General features: G+C 45.2%; 1 protein-coding gene and 1 pseudogene across 7 annotated transcripts in view; both read left to right on the top strand.

Annotated features, from left to right (window-relative positions):
• Gmeb1 (glucocorticoid modulatory element binding protein 1) overlaps nucleotides 1-9,438 on the top strand; it is a 40,585-nt gene extending 31,147 nt beyond the window's left edge. For 4 of the 6 annotated variants that reach the window (XM_006539080.4, XM_017320332.2, XM_006539079.4 and 1 more), the window contains 2 exons: nucleotides 2,469-2,591; nucleotides 4,001-6,289. In XM_006539080.4, coding sequence (XP_006539143.1) covers nucleotides 2,469-2,591; nucleotides 4,001-4,698 — 821 coding nt within the window. In that variant the 3' untranslated portion in view covers nucleotides 4,699-6,289. Of the gene's footprint in view, nucleotides 1-2,468; nucleotides 2,592-4,000 lie in introns of all 6 variants that reach the window. The other 2 variants (NM_020273.2, NM_001122992.1) reach the window with 1 other exon arrangement.
• A 435-nt stretch (nucleotides 9,439-9,873) lies between these two features.
• On the top strand, nucleotides 9,874-10,570 carry Rps15a-ps4 (ribosomal protein S15A, pseudogene 4; annotated as a pseudogene). The gene has a single exon (NR_036572.1). The product of NR_036572.1 is annotated as a ribosomal protein S15A, pseudogene 4 (transcript).
• The last annotated feature ends 7,636 nt before the right edge of the window (nucleotides 10,571-18,206 follow it).

The following is an 18,206-nucleotide window of genomic DNA, read 5'->3' as shown; positions in this document are numbered from 1 at the left end:
AGGCCAGCCTGGTCTACAAAGTGAGTTCCAGGACAACCAGGGCTACACAAAGAAACCCTGTCTCAAAAAAACAACAACAACAAAAAAGCCTGCCTTTTCTTCCTTGTGTGGATGGCGAATCTCCAGCCTCTGACTCTTTCCCAGACGTCCCCAGACGTCCCCTATTTTCTCCTTCTTTGCTATAGGCTCTGCAGTTCAATCAGGAGGTGATGGAGAAGATGGTTACAAAATGCTGAGACAGGTGAAGCACCATAAAAATAACATTACCAGCCAGGCAGTGGTGGCACAGGCAGGTGGATTTCTGAGTTCGAGGCCAGCCTGGTCTACAGAGTGAGTTCCAGGACAGCCAGGGCTACACAAAGAAACCCTGTCTCGAAAAACCAAAATAAATAAATAACATTACCAAAGTATGGCCGATAATCAGATCCTTGCCAGTACATAAATCAGCACTTGAATAATAAAAAAACAACCTTTACACTGTGCACAAAAAGATCATCCCTGCAAAACCCTGTCTGAGGGGTGGGGGTGGGAATGCATCGCAGGCTTGCCCACAGACCACTCTGGTACGGATATTTTCCAAATTGTAGTTTTCTCTTGGAAATGATTCTAGCTTGTGTTGAGTTGATATGAAACTTTAGCACACGTGTGTGTCTGCATGTGACATAAGTGTGAGTGCTCGTGGAGAGCAGAAGCATCCAGTTCACCAGGAGCCGGCAGTTGTGCACTGATTGACGTGGGTGCCGGGAACTTAGCACGGGGCTTCTGGAAGAGCAGAGTGCTCTTAACCACTGGCTCCGCGGCTTTGAACGGGCTAAGTATACACTGTTCCATTTAGCCACTGTCTTGAGATGACTGTAAGGTCTTCAAATAGAAGGGTCAGCGAGTTAGGTGGGGGTGTGAGTGTGGAACACAGGAAACAGTGGAGCTGGGGAACTACATGTGGGAGCTCTCAGCTTTTATATGTATAAAACCATTGCGTTGGACACACTAGCACCAGCCTGTGGTCTCGGCTCCTTAGTGGATTAAAAGGCAGACACTGTGCTCTGCCTCTCTCTCTCTCTCTCTCTCTCTCTATATATATATATATATATATATATATATATATATATATATATATAATCCCAGTCCACAGGAAGTGGAGGCTCAGGGGTTTAAGCCTAGCTGGTTATATATCAAGACCTTTTCTCTAAACACCAAAAGTAACACATAGAACTGGGTGAAGTAGCTGTGGAAAGAAGTGTATGTAAAGTGGTCTGATTTGAAGAATTCATCTGTGTATAGGTATTACTTAGCAGTATTGTATGCAAGGCCTCATGTTTGACATGTGTGCCTGTGTATTTGTATAGGTATTTGTTGTTATTTGAGATAAGGTTTCTCTATATGTAGCCTTGGCGGTCCTGGAATTCACTATATAGAACAGGCTAGCCCAGAAGTTGTCTCTGCCACCTGAGTTCTGGGAAAGGCATATACCACCACACCTAGCCATTTATTGATTTTTTTTCTTTTTTCATTTATTGATATATATAATCATACACACATATTGAGACAAGGCTTTACTCTAACCCAGGTTGGTCTTCAACTCAAGGCAGTGATCTCACCTCAGCCTCCTAGATGCTATGATTGCAGTGTGAGCCATCATCCCTGGCCTATTGTGTTATTCAAAGATGAAGTTCCACCATATTGCTCAGGCTGATCTTGAACTCCTAGGCTCAAATAGTCCTTGTGCCTCAGCTGAGGCTGTGGCTGCCCACTGCTACACCCAGCTTTTACCATCCTGTTTTCTAAACAGTGGGTCAGAATTTAAAACTAGATGCAAGGCTTAAAGTTTGTTGTGTTTGGTGTTCTTTTGTGTGTGTGTGTGTTTTTTAAAATATTATTTCTCTTCTTCATTGATTTTGGCCTTTGTTTTTACAGTAGTCGGAATGGAATCATCACATGAGCAAGCACCCTGCCACTGCGCCATACTCCTACCCCTGTGTGATTGTTTACGTAGGAAGCTCTGCAAATATGTTACAAAATCAAAATTAAATCCATGTGATAAATCTTGGCTTAAAAAAATTGCCAGACATGGTGATGAGCACCTGTCGTCTCGGAACTAGAGATGTGCAAGTAGGAGTGCAGTTATCTTAGACAAGTTTGAGGAGAGCCTAGGCAGTGAGATCCTGTCTCAACCACCACCACCACAATTGCTGAGATGTAGTTAAGAGAGTCCCATAATATCTTGATTCTTTTCCTTGTAGTGAGTAAGAGAGGTGTGGTTGAATCAGAGTCTAACATAGCTCAGGCTGGCCTAGAGCTCACTATAGCTTAGGCTATCCTTGAACTCCTGACCATACTGCCTGTGTCTCCCAAGTGTGCTGGGTTTGCAAGCATGCACCGCCGCTCTTCTTTCAGGTCTGTAGCTAGCACAGGAGGGAGCTGGTAGGAGCTTCTGTCTTGACTCTACAGGCCTGTGCTTTGTTTAATAGATGCTGCTGTTCTAAACAATGTGGCGAACACATTTGGCCTAATGGACGCGGTCAAGAGAGTTTTGGACAACAGACGGAAGCAAGTGGAGCAGGGCGAGGAGCAGTTTCTCTACACCCTGGCAGGTAGGTGGAGCTCCCTCTTCTCAGAATGTGCTTATTCTTGAGTGCCTTTTGGAGGGCTGACATGTCACTAGGTTGTTCTAATAGTCTAGGAATGATGGTGACAGAACAGTCCGCTTTCCCTTGTCACATTATTTTATTGCCGTTTTTGCTAACTGTGGATTTTGTACATTTTCCTTTTTTTTTGTCATAACCATAAATTGTGACTGGAGAGATGGCTGGCTGAGTTGTAATGTATTGGCTTTATACACATGAGGACTTCCTGTTAGATCCCCAGCACCCACACGAGAAGTCCAGGCTTAGGGCATTCACCTGCAATCCCAGCACTGGGGAAGAGGAGACAGGAGATGCCTGGAGCTCATTAGCTAGCTACTTAGCCAAATTGCGGAGCTCCAGGTTCACTGAAAGACCCTGTTTCAAAAACATAAGGTGAAAAGTGATCAAGGGAATAGCTCTCCGCACACTTGGGCACATCCCCACACTAACATTTACCTACACCCCAAACACAAAAATACTCAAACAAAGCAGTCAGGAACTATGAGCATCTTGGTAATTTAATTCTTCCACCTACTTTGTTCATTGCCAAAGAAGCTTTAGAAATGTAATATGGAACAAAATAGCCTCTGTCTCTTCAGGGTCGTTAAGGAACTTAAGGAAAAGCAAATGTAGAAACAGATAAAGACAAGAAAATGCTCAGGTGTGTAGGTGTGCTAGAAGAACACAAAGACTTTTCCTGTAGACCCGGGGAGAGCTGTGAAGACTGAAGGGACACGCCTCTGCTCTTATACTGCCCGGCTGCTATAAGTGTTCTTAAAAGATAGCTCTAACTGATACACTATTTAACTCAGCCCAAGAGACAGCCACTGGAGCCTAATTGGTGAGTTGCAGGCTAACGAGAGACCTTGTCTTGAAGGAGATAAACAGTGCTCCTATAGGTGACACCTGAGTTTGTCCTCTTGTCTGCACAGAAATCCACATACACAAGGATACATGCTCACACATGTGTGCAGGTGGGAGCTGTAGCTCCGCCAGAGCACACCCTTAGCGTGTCCGTGGTCCTGAGTGTGAATTACACACTGGTGAAAAGGAAAAGGACCATGGCAGCTTCTTGGATTTGTGTTTTGGCAAGAGATGAAAAATTTGCAGAGGAGTGTGTGATGAATTAAGTAAGACCACAGTTTAAAGGCTCCGAAAGGCCCAGCCCATAATCCCACCACTAAATGCAATTCCTGAAGGGTTAAAAAGAGAAAACGAATCCTCTCTAGGACTCACTTGAGAAACAGTGGTATGCTGTGCCTGAGGTTACATAATGACAGGACCCTGTGTCTCCTGGCCCCCGGTGAATATTCCCAAAATAACATTTCTTTCCACAAAGTCTGGCTGGTTTTGTTTTGTTTTGTTTTTCCCCGTAGACTTGGAACGGCAGTTGGAGGAGCAAAAAAAGCAAGCCCAAGATCCCAGACTGAAATCCCAGACAGTTCAAAATGTGGTACTGATGCCCGTGAGCACCCCAAAGCCTCCAAAAAGACCCCGGCTCCAGCGGCCAGCCTCCACCACCGTCCTGAGCCCTTCTCCCGTCCAGCAGCCTCAGTTTACTGTCATCTCTCCCATCACCATTACTCCTGTGGGCCAGTCCTTCTCCATGGGCAACATCCCAGTGGCTACCCTCAGCCAGGGCTCCAGTCCTGTGACTGTCCACACACTGCCTTCTGGCCCTCAGCTCTTCCGCTATGCCACGGTGGTTTCCTCTGCCAAGAGCAACTCACCAGACACAGTGACCATCCACCCTTCCTCAAGTTTGGCACTGCTAAGCTCCACCTCTATGCAGGATGGGAGTTCCCTGGGCAACATGGCCACCATGGTGAGCCCCATGGAGCTGGTGGCCATGGAGTCCGGCCTGACGTCAGCAATCCAGGCTGTTGAAAGCACCTCTGAGGATGGGCAGACCATCATTGAAATCGACCCTGCCCCAGACTCCGAGGCTGACGACACTGAGGGCAAAGCAGTCATCTTGGAGACAGGGCTGAGGACTGAGGAGAAAGTGGTAGCCGAAATGGAAGAACACCAGCATCAGGTCCACAATGTGGAGATTGTGGTCTTGGAGGACTGATTGGGGACAGGGCCAAGAGCTGTGTTTTGGTTTGGAATTTTAATTATGTTTATTTTTATCATTGTCCCGCTCATTTCCACATAGAACTTTTTTTAAAAAAAAAACAAAAACAAACAAAAAAAAACCAAACTACAAAATCTCGTTGTAACTGCAAATGTTGGGTTCCTCCTACTTCCTCATTGACAACTGGACAGAACAAGCTGCCTTTCCAGAAGTTAGAAACAGGGCACCCAGGGTCTGAACCATCTTTCCCCAAGGAAGGTAATTGCTTTTAGGGGAAGTGTCAAAATATCCAGGAATCCTTTCCAGAATAGTCTGTCTGTGTATACACGCATGGTCTCACTCTTGTAAAGACGCATTGACCAGACCCTGGAACACAGATCTGACTCCAGAAGATGACCAGCTCTGCTGTGGATACAGAAGCACGCTTGCCTCTGTGTCCTGGATATGATGGCCTCAGATGCTGGTGTGCAAAACTGAAAGAACAGGAGGTTGGCTCTGCTTAGGGTGGAAAGTAGTGTGATCAGCAGCTCATAGGGGGAGCCCTTTGACAGGGAGGGGCCGAGGAATGGTCTTCCAGAGGTGCATCTGATGCCCCTTGCGCTCTCTGAGGGTTGGGTACCATTTTCAATTTCAGAAGAGGACAGAGATTATAGAAAGACACAAAGCAATCAAAAGATTGTCACAGCTGTGCTTTTGGGATAGCTCACCTTGCCCCCAGCCTTGTCAAAGCCCTCACCCTCCTCGCCCAGGACTATCAGTCCATTCCTTTGCAGACTGTGATGTGGTATAAATTGTTCTAATTCTTGGACTGTGGCTGTCATGGAGGTGGGGCTCCAAGGCCATCATTTTTCGTTTCTTGACTCCAGGAATGGCAGAGTCCCTCGTGCAGACCAGCTGCTATTTTTGGTGGAGCCCTGCACGTAAGCATGCAAGTGTGTGTGTGTGTGTGTGTATGTGTGTGTGTGTGTGTGTGTGTGTGTGTGTGTACATGTTTCGGGTTTGGAACCAAAAGCAGTCATTTCCCTGGTGCTTCCTTTTCTTTTCCTTCCGTCTGCTGGACCCCATGCTCAGTAGCTTTTTGGCAGACAGCAGTGACAGGTGCCTGCCTGCCTTCATTCTCTTTGCCATTCTCCTCTTCTGATACCACAGATGTTTCTGTGAGATACCGAACTCATAAAATGGCTTAGGCTTGGCAGGGACAACTGGTAACACCTTTCCTGAGGTGTGGACTAGATGGCTCCTGAGTGAGCTGCACTTTCTGGGAAAGGGACATTGTATTTGACATTGTAAGAAGTATGACAGGAGTGTCAGTAACGTCCAGGCGTGGGGCTTCTTCCTAAATGCTGTTTGTACATTCGGTACTACTAGGTCACTCTTTCTGCTGTGATCCCATGTCGTTGATTCTCTTCAGCGTTTGGGGGAGAGTAAGCAGTTTCTGGTTTCTTTAATTATATTGTTTACTATGTTAGGGAAAATATAGAGACTCTCGAGGTGACTTTATAGGTCAAAAAAGCATACAGCTTAGGAGCTGGAGGATTTATTATTATTATTAAAAGTAAAATTTTGGCTTTTGTTTAAAAAAAAAAAATAGAGAAGGATGCCTGTCTAAATCTGTCTTCCTGCCTGCAGGTTTTGAAAACCCTGTAAGCAACCAAAAGTTGCACCTTCCATCTCTTAGACGGCCATGTGTCACCAGGGAAGCAAGCCCTCAGGGATCACTCTGAAGACCCTGAAGAGTGCGGCTTCTGAACTCTATTCAGATTTGTTTCAGCTTTAAAACTGGACTTTTCTTTTCAGACTCTTTAGTTAGGCTGGGGACAGAACTGAATTGGTAAAGTGGTCACCTAGCGTTCATGAAACCCTGGGCTCAGTCTCCAGCCAGAAGTAAACTGGGCATGGGGCCACATATCTGATCCTAACACTTGGGAAATAGAGACGGGAGACTTAGAAATTCAAGGTCATACATACCAAGTTCAAGACCAACCTGGGATATATGAAATAGTGTCTCAAAAAATTTTTGTTTAGGACAAGCTTTTGGTGAAAGAAGGAATTTATTCCTGCCTTCCTTACACTTTGTTAATACATAGGAATTTTTATTACATTTATTTATCTGTGTGTGTGTGTGTGTGTGTGTGTGTGTGTGTGTGTGTGATGGTGAGCTTGCTACGGTATGTATGTGAAGATCAGAGAACAACCTGCAGGAGTCTGTTCTCGCCTTCCACCATGTGGGTCCTGGGAATTGAACTCAGGTTGCCAGGCTTGGTGGTAAGCACCCTCATCCATTGAGCCATCTTGCCTGCTCTAAAAGTTTCGGTCTTCAGACCAAAACTGTTACTTGAACCTAGAAAGCCACATCGCATCCCTGTTGTGTCCTTTAGGTCATTTCTCTTTTCCAGAGATGGGCAGACCAATTCAGGACACGGGAGGCACCCTAGAGAATAGAGGCAGGCTCCTTCAGGTCCTGCCTTTTTGCTCTTCACAGCTGTTGTGTCATTAAAGGTTGTGTGAGCAGCATGCTTCCAAAGTCAGATTTCCTTCTTGAGACAGAGCCTGTTTACTTAAAACAGATTACATGAGCTTTGCTGTTTTCCTGGTCTTCCAATTGCTGTCATTGCTAGCTGCAGTGGTACTTGGAGAGATGAGATCTCTCACAGACCTGGTCTAGATTATTTTAGGTGGGGTGATACACATGCAAGCTTCTGATGTGTGAATAGGCAGTTGCAATGAAATTACTCCTCAGGCTGACTTGATGGTAGCTATCTTTTCTCTAGCCATTCATTAAATAAACATTTGTAAGTACTGTCTATGTATAAGTACTAAACGCCAACTGATTGCGTCACCTAAGCCCCAGTAAGTACCATGAAGATGCAGGTTTTGTGCTAGACACTGATCTTGCAGACAAGACAATTCCTGTTCTTAAGAAGTTCATACCCAGACATCTTTGCAGTTAACCACACTTTTTGTTTGTTTGGTTTGTTTTTTGAGACAGGGTTTCTCTGTGTAGCCCTGGCTGTCCTGGAACTCTCACTATGTAGCCAGGCTGACTGGAACTCACAGAGATCTGTTTGCCTCTGTCTTCCAAGTGCTGGGATTAAAGGTGTGCACCACCACTGCCATAGTGAATAGTCAACCGTATTTTAATGTCATTGGTTTCTTTTGTGATCCTGTTTTATCTTAAATATTGGGAAGGACTCTGAGTCTTTAGTTCCTAGGTTTCAACAGGCAAAGTCACAGAGGTGAAGCCACCCCTGGTGAGATTTTACCTTAGGTTGAGGTGACTGTAGCTATGGTCTTTTTTTTTTTTTTTAAAGATTTATTTATTTATTATATGTAAGTACACTGTAGCTGTCTTCAGACACTCCAGAAGAGGGAGTCAGATCTTGTTACAGATGGCTGTGAGCCACCATGTGGTTGCTGGGATTTGAACTCTGGACCTTCGGAAGAACAGTCGGGTGCTCTTACCCACTGAGCCATCTCACCAGCCCCAGCTATGGTCTTTTGGCCTGGAGTTAAGCACAAAAGATCAAGCACTTACTCAGCTTGGGGTCTGAATGGCTTCCGCTAATCTGAGGCAGTTCTCTGCATACCCTAGTTGCCCTTGAACTTGGCTATGTAGAGTAGCCTGGCTTTGAGCTCATAAAGGTCCATCTGCCTCTGCCTCCTAAGCATTGGGATTAAAGCTATCACACTTGGCTCTTGCTACTCCTCAGTTTCTAGGCTTCCAAAGAGTGGTGCTGCATGCGTGCCTGGGGCCCCGGCCCCAGAGGGCAGGGGCAAGAAGAGAGAAAGCTTCAAGATCCTGTCTCACAAACCAGAAATTTAGGCTTCCACATCCCAAACCCAAAGTTACTCTACTTTTGTTTGTGTCGCTCCCCCCTCCCCCATGGACAATAGACATTCAAGATTCAAACCCACTTTGGTGTGTCGTTCCCTCACCTGCCATAGCAGGAGAGAGAACTAATATAGATGAATAGCAGGTGATTCTTTTAATGTTGCTGGTTTGTCCCATTTCATGAGAGACACTATAGATAAGTATATATGGGGAGTACTGATTTTATTTACAAAAAAAAAAAATGTACATTTAGTGTGCTTGTGTGTGTGTGGCATGCCGGAGTACATGGTGTCTTTATCAATGAACAGCTTTCAGGATTCAGTTCTCGCCTTCCACTGTGTGGGTCCCAGGGGTCAAATTCAGTTTGCCAGGCTTGGCAAGCAAGCACCTCTACTCACTGAGCTATCTTGCTGGCCCAATGAGATTTTTTCTTTTTCATGTATTTATTTTAGTTTATAATTGTTCTTGCAAGTATGTATGTGCACCTCACCTCTCACGCATGCCTGGTATCTGACGTGGTTGGTCGGAGAACATTTCTGATCCCCTGGAACTGGTGTTAGAGATGGTGTCTGCTACCATGTGGGCGCTGGAAATCCAACCCAGGTTCTCTGAATGAATACATGCTCTCAACTGAGCTGTCTCTTCGGGTGATATTATAAATAACAAAACTGTTGTGAAATATGGAGTCATTGAGTCAGAACTGACCCATAATGGAGGACTATCTAGGAGATGGAAAAGAATCCTTCCCTCAACCCTCCCCAAAAAAGGTTGAATTCTGAAATTAAGCACAAAGTGGTGGTGGCACACATCTTTGATCCCAGCACGTAGGAGCCAGTTGGATCTCTGAGTTCAAGGCCAGACTTGTCTCGAGGACAGCCAAGGCTACACAGAGAAATCACATCTTGAAAAAAAAAAATAAATGAAGTTGTGGTTTGCTTTGGTCAATCCTGAGGACAGGATAAACTCGGTGAGAGAAAGTCCCAATGCAACCTCCAGACGATTTCCTCCAGACGATTTCCTCCAGACGATTTCCTCCAGACTATTTCCTCCAGACGATTTCCTCCAAGCAGTCGATCACTTAGAGGCGAGGCATATTCCTTCCACCTAGAATAATTTTTCCCTGGGAAATCCTAGTGTAGAGGCAGCGGTGTGATTCAAAAGCCCTTGCCTAGCAGGTGCAAGGCCCCAGATAAGAATTCTAGTATAATCTATAGTGTGCTAATAAACAACCAAGGTTGCCAGATGTGGTGCATCCTACCTGTAACTCCTCCTGTACAGACCAGAGGTCAGAAGAGCTTGAACTTGAGGTCAGTGTGGGTTCTAAAGTGAAATCCTGTTTCAGGTAAACACCCAGAGCCCAGTTTGTCCAAGGGACCCCAGGGGACTCTTTCCTCTTCAAAGCCTGTTCTCTGTCCCTCTGTTCAGGACTGAGGAGGACATCAGAAAGAACTCAGAATCCGCACTCTTTCTGCCATCTTCCCTCGCCGCCACCATGGTGCGAATGAATGTTCTGGCGGATGCTCTCAGGAGCATCAACAACGCTGAGAAGAGAGGCAAACGCCAGGTCCTCATCAGGCCATGTTCTAAAGTCATCGTTCGGTTCTTAACCGTGATGGTGAAGCACGGGTACATTGGTGAATTCGAGATCATTGATGATCACAGAGCTGGGAAGATTGTTGTGAACCTCACAGGAAGGTTGAACAAGTGTGGCGTTATAAGCCCTAGATTTGATGTTCAACTCAAAGACCTAGAGAAATGGCAGAACAACCTGCTCCCTTCACGGCAGTTTGGCTTCATTGTGCTGACAACCTAGGCTGGCATCATGAACCATGAAGAGGCAAGACGAAAACATACAGGAGGGAAAATCCTGGGATTCCTTTTTAAAATGTAAAGCATAAATAAAAAGCCTTCGTGGACTGTGAAAAAAAAAAAAAAAAGAACTCAGAATCCTTGATCTACACTCCTCTTCTGCATCATCTTTTCAGCTCCTAAAAAGCCATAGTTTGATTCTCATGCTCTGCCACATTAGTAACTTCCTGTCCCATCTTTGTTTATTTATATATAATTTAGTTAGTTAGTTAGTTAGTTAGTTTTTTTGAGACGGTTTCTCTGCGTAGCCCTGGCTGTCCTGGAACTCATTCTGTAGACCAGGCTGGCCTCGAACTCAGAAATCCCGCCTGCCTCTGCCTCCCAAGTGCTGGGATTAAAGGTGTGCACCACCACTGCCTGGCTCCAGGCTGGTTTTGAACTTCCTTCCTCAGCTTTCTAAGAAGCAGTGATGACCAGTCTGTACCACCAAATCTGGTTTTGAAACACCCTTTGTCATGTACTGGGTATGTACACAAGGTAAGTTTTCCAGAGCACACAGATTCTAAGAGCACATCTGGGTCCAGGGGGATGGCTCACTGGGTTGGAGTACTTCCTGTGTAAGCTAGAGAACTTCACTTTGAGTTCCAGCATCCATGCCAAAAGCTTGATGTGTCCTCATGCACACACAGAACCCACTGCTGTGTGGGCAGAAATGCCAGTGTTGGGAGGGCTCACAGGCTGGGAGTCTAGCTCCAGGTTCAGTGAGAAATCCTGTCTCAAGAAAATAAGAAGGGGACTGGAGAGATGGCTTAGTGGTTAAGAACACTGACTGTTCTTCCAGAGGTCATAAGTTCAATTCCCTGCAACCACATAGTTGCTCGAAATCATCTGTGATGGGATCTGATGCCCCCTTCTGGTGTGTCTGAAGAGAACAACACTGTACTCACATAAAATAAATGAATAAATCTTAAAAAAAAAAAAAAGAAAGAAAAAAGAAAAGAAAAGAAGAATGGAAAGAACAGGAACCTGACATCTTCAGACTTCCATATGTGCATGTGATATGCATATCTGCATATGCATGTATCTCTATATACATTTGTCTTAGTTTTTACTGCTGTGAACAGACACCACGACCAAGGCAAGTGTAATAAAGGACAACATTTAATTGGGCTGGCTTACAGGTTCAGAGGTTCAGTCCATTATCATCAAGGTGGGAGTATGGCAGCATCCAGGCAGGCATGATGTAGACAGAGCTGAGAGTTCTACATCTTCATCTGAAGGCTGCTAGTGGAAGACTGACTTCCATGCAGCTAGGGTGAAGGTCTTTTTTTGGGGAGCGGGGGAGCATTTCGAGACAGGGTTTCTCTGTGTAGCCCTTGCTGTCCTGGAACTCACTCTGTAGAAATCCACCTGCCTCTGGCTCCCAAGCTCCCAAGTGCTGGGATTAAAGGCGTGTACCACCACTACCGGATGGGTTGGGGTAAAGGTCTTAAAGCCCATCCCCACAATGACACACCTACTCCAACAAGGCCACACCTCCAAGTAGTGCCACTCCCTGGGCCAAGCATATTCAAACCATGACAACCTGTGTGTGTGTGTGTGTGTGTGTGTGTGTGTGCACACGTGCTCGCATATACACACACACACACACACACACACACACACACACACACACACACACACACTAAAGCCTATCTTTTACACCTGCTTCATTCTCTACCCAGGATCATGGACTGTGTTAAGACACACCTCAGTTTTCTGGATAAATAACTTCTGTTGGGTAGCATTACCTGAAATTCCTATTATGTCTGGTAAAGCTGCTCAACTGTAACAGAGCTCTGCCTTGGAGACTTGCCCTGGGTTCTCACACATCTCTGGTCTCCTGAGAGCCACAGCTTAGCCACTAGTGTGAGAACAGGATGATCAATACATGTGTATAAACCAGTGAAGGTGGGTGGCACTGGTGGCCCACACCTGCAATCCCCAATAAGATCCATTCCCAGAAATCTAAACGGGAAGTCAGCTGCAGTGCATGCTTGCGACTCCAGCACTCAGGTGGCCAAGGACCTGAACCTCAAAGGCAGTTCTGGCTACACTCTGAGTTGGAGGTTAGCCAGGTCTATGTGAGCTCCTGCTTCAAACAGAAACAGAAGCAACTGCTACAAGAAGTTCTGATAACAGTGTTTCCTCCCAGAGCCCTTGGGATGCATCTTACTTGGGGCCTGGCCTTTTCACAGGCTTCAGCTAGGTGGCCACCCCACATCTCCTGATCTTGGCAGTGTATGGTCCTGCTTCTGCAGTCTCTTCTGCCACCCCACAGATATGCCCAGCTCCTTCCCTCACTCCTTCCCAGTCTCTGTTCACATGCTGTCTTGTTAGAGAAGACTTTCCTACCCCCACCAACCCTATGAAAAATGGCCACTTCCTCCTGTTCCTTGCTCTCTGCTTCCCATTTTTGTTCATTTTGCTTTGCTTTATTTCTCTGGTTGGTTTTTTTGTTTTTTTAAGATTTATTTATTTTATTTATATGAGTACACTGTAGCAGTCTTCAGACATACCAGAAAAGGGCATCAGATCCCATTACAGATGGTTGTGAGCCACTATGTGGTTGCTGGGAATTGAGATCAGAACCTCTGGAAGAGCAGTCAGTGCTTTTAACCGCTGAGCCATCTCTCCAGCCAGTTGTTTTGAGACAGGTCTTTCCATGTATCTCTGGCTGTCCTAGAACTGGCTATATAGACCAGGTTGGCCTTCAACTCAGACCTGTGCCTGCCCCTATCTCCCATGTGCCCCTATTTCTGGCCCAGGCTATTAAAAAAAAAAAAGGAATTAAAACTGGACTATGAAGCTGGGCGTGGTGGCACACACCTTTAATCCCAGCACTTGGGAGGCAGAGGCAGGTGGATTTCTGAGTTCGAGGCCAGCCTGGTCTACAGAGTGAGTTCCAGGACAGCCAGGGCCACACAGAGAAACCCTGTCTCAAAACCCAAAAAAAAAAAAAAAACAAAAAAAACAAAAAACAAAAAAAAAAAAAAACTGGACTATGAGCTAGGCATGGTGGCATATGCCTTTAATCCCAGCTGACGGCAGAGCTGGATGGACTTAGGCCAACCTGAGTAGCATAGCAATACCTTATCTGAAAAGATTTTTTTTCTGAGTACAATGGTACATACCTTTATTTCCAGCACTCAAGAAACAGAGACTCGTGGATAAGTGAGTTCCAAACCAGCCTTATCTACACAGGGAGTTTTACCAGCCAGGGCTACATAGTGAGATACTTCCTCAAAATAAAATAAGTGAAATAGTAAAATAAAACTTGAGACAAGGTTCCTTGTAGCTCTGGCTCCATGCAACTTGTAATATAGCTGAGGTTGACCTTGCCTCTCCCTAAATCTTGACTCTACCTCCCAAGAGCTCAGATTATGTCCATGTGCCACCACAGGCTGATATGAAGACTCATTGCTTTCTTTAACTTCCTTCTTCTAGATTTCTAACTGAATCCAAGACTTTCTTTCATTAAATGTTTGTTTGAGACTGGGTCCCTCTGTGTTGCTCTGGCTGTCTTAGAACTCAGAGAAATCTCCCTGCCACTGCCTCCTTAAATGCTAAGATTAAAGGCATAGACTACCACACCTGCCTTCTGGGTTTGTTTGTTTGTTTCTTTTCTCAGATAAGCTTTCTCTGTATAACCCTGGCTGTCCTGGAACTTGCTCTGTAGACCAGGCTGGCCTGGAACTCAGCACTGAAGGAAAACAAAATCAGTAGGAAACAAAATCAGATAGAAGCAGCCTATAATCCTAGTTCTTTGGGAACCTGAGGCAGGAGGATCAAAAATTCAAGGTCTAGCTGGGCTACTGAGGAATTCAATGGCTAGGCACAGTATCATTGATTCCAGCATTCCAGAGGCAGAGGCAGGCAGATATCTATTAGTTCAAGGCCATCCTACTCTTCAGAGTGAGTTCCAGGACAGCTATATGTTCCAGGACAATATATGTTTCAAAACCAAACCAAACTAATTAATAAATTAGCTAAAATACATTTAGCAGAGTGTGGTGGTCCCTGGCTTTTAATCTCAGCACTCAGGAGGCAGCAGAGGCAGATGGAGCTCTAGGACCTTGAGGCCAACCTGGTCTAAATAGAGTGATCCTCTCTCGAAAAACAAACAAAAAAGTTTTTCATGTGTTTGAATGTTTTACCTGCATGTATGTAAAGATACTAGAAGCCAGGGCTACATACATGCTGTCTTGTTAGAGAAGGCTTTCCTACCCCCACACCAGATCCCATACACCAGGTCCCCTGGATGTAGAGTTAACAGATGGTTGTAGCCTCTGTATGGTGCTGGCGGTCAAACCTAGGACTCTGCAAGAGCAACAAGTGCTTTGAAAAGCCGGGCTGTCTTTCTACCTCCAACTGAGATTTTTATTTTGTAGAGTTTATCATTTTTAAAGTTTACTTATTTATTCTTTTTGTCTTTTTGCTTTGCTTTCCTAGACAGTTTCTCTACATAGTCCTGACTGTCCTAGGACTCACTATGTAGATCAGGCTGCCCTTGGACTCACAGATTTAAGGATATGGTGATGTGCCACCACACCTGGCAAAATTTACTTTATTTTTAATTGTGTGTGTATGTGTGTATTCCACATGTATGTGGGTGCATATGGAGACCAGAGTTTTTCCAGTCCCTGTAGATTTTAGAGAGACTCTCATGTAGGCAAGATTGCCCTTGAAGGTATCCTGCCTCCTACCTCCACCATGACTGGTTAGACCTCTGTTGTGGCTACAGGTCAGTTTATACTAGATTTGCTGCCATTATTTTTGGCCTAGATTTAGTGTCATGATCTTCTAATCCCTAATCTTTTCCCACAGTGCACTGGGACTTACTATACTTTTAACCTTTTATTGGCAGACCAAAATTTGTAGCAAAAGAACGAGGTCCTTACAGTTTTTCTTGCTTACTTCTCCAGTCTCATGTGGTGCCACCCTCCCTCTTGGCATGAGCCAGCTATGGCAACCTCTTATCAGTCCCTACTGGTGCCTGCCTCTTCCTCATTTACGGTCTTTGCATATCGTGTTCTTGCTAGCTTCCTTCCTTGTCTGGTTAATAACTCATGGTCCTTCAAGTCTGCCTGGGCTACAGCTCACTCCTCAGTGAACACTTCCATGCTCTTCTGAAGAGGTCACCTGCCTCTACTTCCTCATTGCACTTTGCACAGTGATAATTGAGTCACTTTGAATAACTCTTTGCATGCTCTCAATGTCCTTAACGAGTCTATAAACTCCAAGGGAAAGTGAACTGTAAGCCTTTCTCCCTAGCACATTGCTTAGCGCTCTGTAGGTGCTGTTAAGAGGCTCCAGTGGCAGACCCTGGACTAGAACCTCAACTCAGTTCCCATATAATAGTCTCTAAGCCCTAAAATACTATCATCCACTCCAGCCTTCCCTTCCTGCTTCCCAGGGATTACACATATCAGTTTGGTATGTTCTGTTTATTTAGGAGTCTGTGAAACCAATTTGGTAAACGAACCCAGGGTTAGCATTACCCTTCCCCACAAGGATATTTTAGCGTTTAACTGGGAACTCCTGCAGAAAAGGTGATCGCACAGGAGCTAATCAAGGCTCCCTGTAGCTGAAGAAACTGTCAGAAGCACTCCTCCCTCCCCCATCTCTTAAGAAGATCACACGAAAGGAACCCACAGCATACCCACCATTTTCTAATGTTTTCAACTTATTCCTTTCTTCCTTCCTTCCTTCCTTCCTTTCTTTCTTTTTTTTTGGGGGGGGGGGTTCAAGATAGGGTTTCTCTGTATAGCCCTGGCTGTCCTGGCACTCACTTTTAGACCAGGCTGGCCTTGAACTCAGAAATTCACCTGCCTCTGCCTCCCGAGTGCTGGGATTAAAGGCGAGCGCCACCACGCCTGGCTCCTTTCTTTCTTTCTTCTTTTTTTTAACCTTTATTTTTGTGAGAAACTTGTTAGGCAGGTGGTATTATCCTCTGTCTTAAGGGAGGGAATCTGAGACAGGTGTAATAATTTTCCTAGTGTTGTACCTGGACTCGGGAGACCAGTGTTTAGACTCTCTCTCGTTCTCAGGAGATGATGTCTAGTCTAATTCTCTTTTTACAAAATCAAGCTGTCTCTAAATGCAAGCAATTGCTGATACAGTTTATATACAAAGCTGAGCCATGAGGTTGACTGGCTAATTATCTTTCATAAAAAAACCATTACTAGGCTTCTCTCATTCAATTAATGGGCTCTCCACCCTGAGATGTGACATTTTACTAAGAGTTCTTTAACTTTGGTGTCTGATCTTATTCACTTAAGCCATAAATGTGAGTATAAGCAGACAAGAAATGCTTTGCACTTACTTTGAGCGGTTTACAAAGTAAAATCCAAGAGTCTTGGCTTTTTCCTCCTGAATCTGTCAAATCCAAACCTTCTCTATCTAGCAAGCAGATGGCATTAGGTTAACAATAGTGCATTGCTCAGGTGTCTACCATTTGCAATAGCAAAACCTACTACTAAATATCCTTGTCCAGAGTGATTTTTTTTTTGTTTGTTTGTTTGTTTTTTGAGACAGGGTTTCTCTGTGTAGCCCTGGCTGTCCTGGCACTCACTTTGTAGACCGGGCTGGCCTCGAACTCAGAAATCTGCCTGCCTCTGCCTCCCGAGTGCTGGGACTAAAGGCATGCACCACTACGCCCAGCTCGTGATTTTTTTTTTTTTAAATTAAAAATGCCTTTGGTGGTGCATGCCTTTGATAACAGCATTTAGGAGGCAGAGGCAGGCAGAATTCTGAGTTCAAGGCTAGCCTGGTCTACCTAGTGAGTTTGAGGACAGCTAGAGGCACCCTGTCTCAAAACACAAACAAAAAACCCTACAAACAAAAAAAAACCTGCCTTTGCTCATCCTTTGGCTCTCCAGTGAATCTTAGCTCATGAATACAGGATTTCTTTTCTAGCTGTTGAAGAATGATATTATGTTGTTCTTTGTGTCAAAAGCACAGATCTATTTAATAACTTGATAACTTTGGCAGCATGCTTAATCTCCCTTTTCCCAGCTGTAACATTGTTTGATAGGCACTTTGAACTTGTTGAAAGTCTTTAAATTTAATGTGTCAGAAAGCACTTAATGACAAAGCCCTGCACACAGCACATACTGGAATAGCGTTCATTTTCCAGTCCTTAGATCACGAATATTTCCTCTTAGGGTCCAACAGACTTCAAGAAAGTGTGTGTGACACTGTGCATACGGGTGAGGTGTCTTTTTCTTGGGAATAAAGTCCAGAGTTTACTAGATTATTTTGGGGTCACTGACTTCTCTGAAAAAAAGAGAGTGTATATTTTTCTCCCTCAAAAGTCAAAGGGGTAAATGTCTTGTGTGCAGGGCAGTGAGGGCCGGCTTTTTAATATTTAGTGGAAGTACTGCTCCTGGGTGTTTTTTTCAAGTCCCTGAGGAAGGAAGGTGACAATAGTCTTAAGGAAGGGCGCGGGTGTCTTCTGGGCCGACCTCCATGAAGTTTTCCCTGTGAGCTCTTAGGACCTCTCTTCTGGTTCCTTTTCAAATTGGGGGAGAGTTATCAAATGCAGTTATGAGTTAGGGCTCAAGTCCTACACAGAGTAGAAGCCTCTGCCCCATTAAGAAAGGGGCTTCTGCGTGTTTTCTTAAGACAAAACAATTATTCTCTAGGTGTTTGCCAAAAAACTCCAGTGGTGACCCCCGGTGCCACCCAGGGCTCCTAGGCCCAAAGCGGCGGCGGTGGGGGCGGGGAGACCGCGCGCGCACCGCTTCCGCTCCTCCAGCCCAGCAGAGGGCGCCACGGGCGCGGCTCTCCCTTCCCGAGATGCTTCGCGCCGGGCCCTTCCGCG

The sequence above is a fragment of the Mus musculus genome, chromosome 4, assembly GCF_000001635.26.
Source record: "Mus musculus strain C57BL/6J chromosome 4, GRCm38.p6 C57BL/6J".
Lineage (NCBI taxonomy): Eukaryota > Metazoa > Chordata > Mammalia > Rodentia > Muridae > Mus > Mus musculus.
This window is presented reverse-complemented; position numbering and strand designations above follow the sequence as displayed.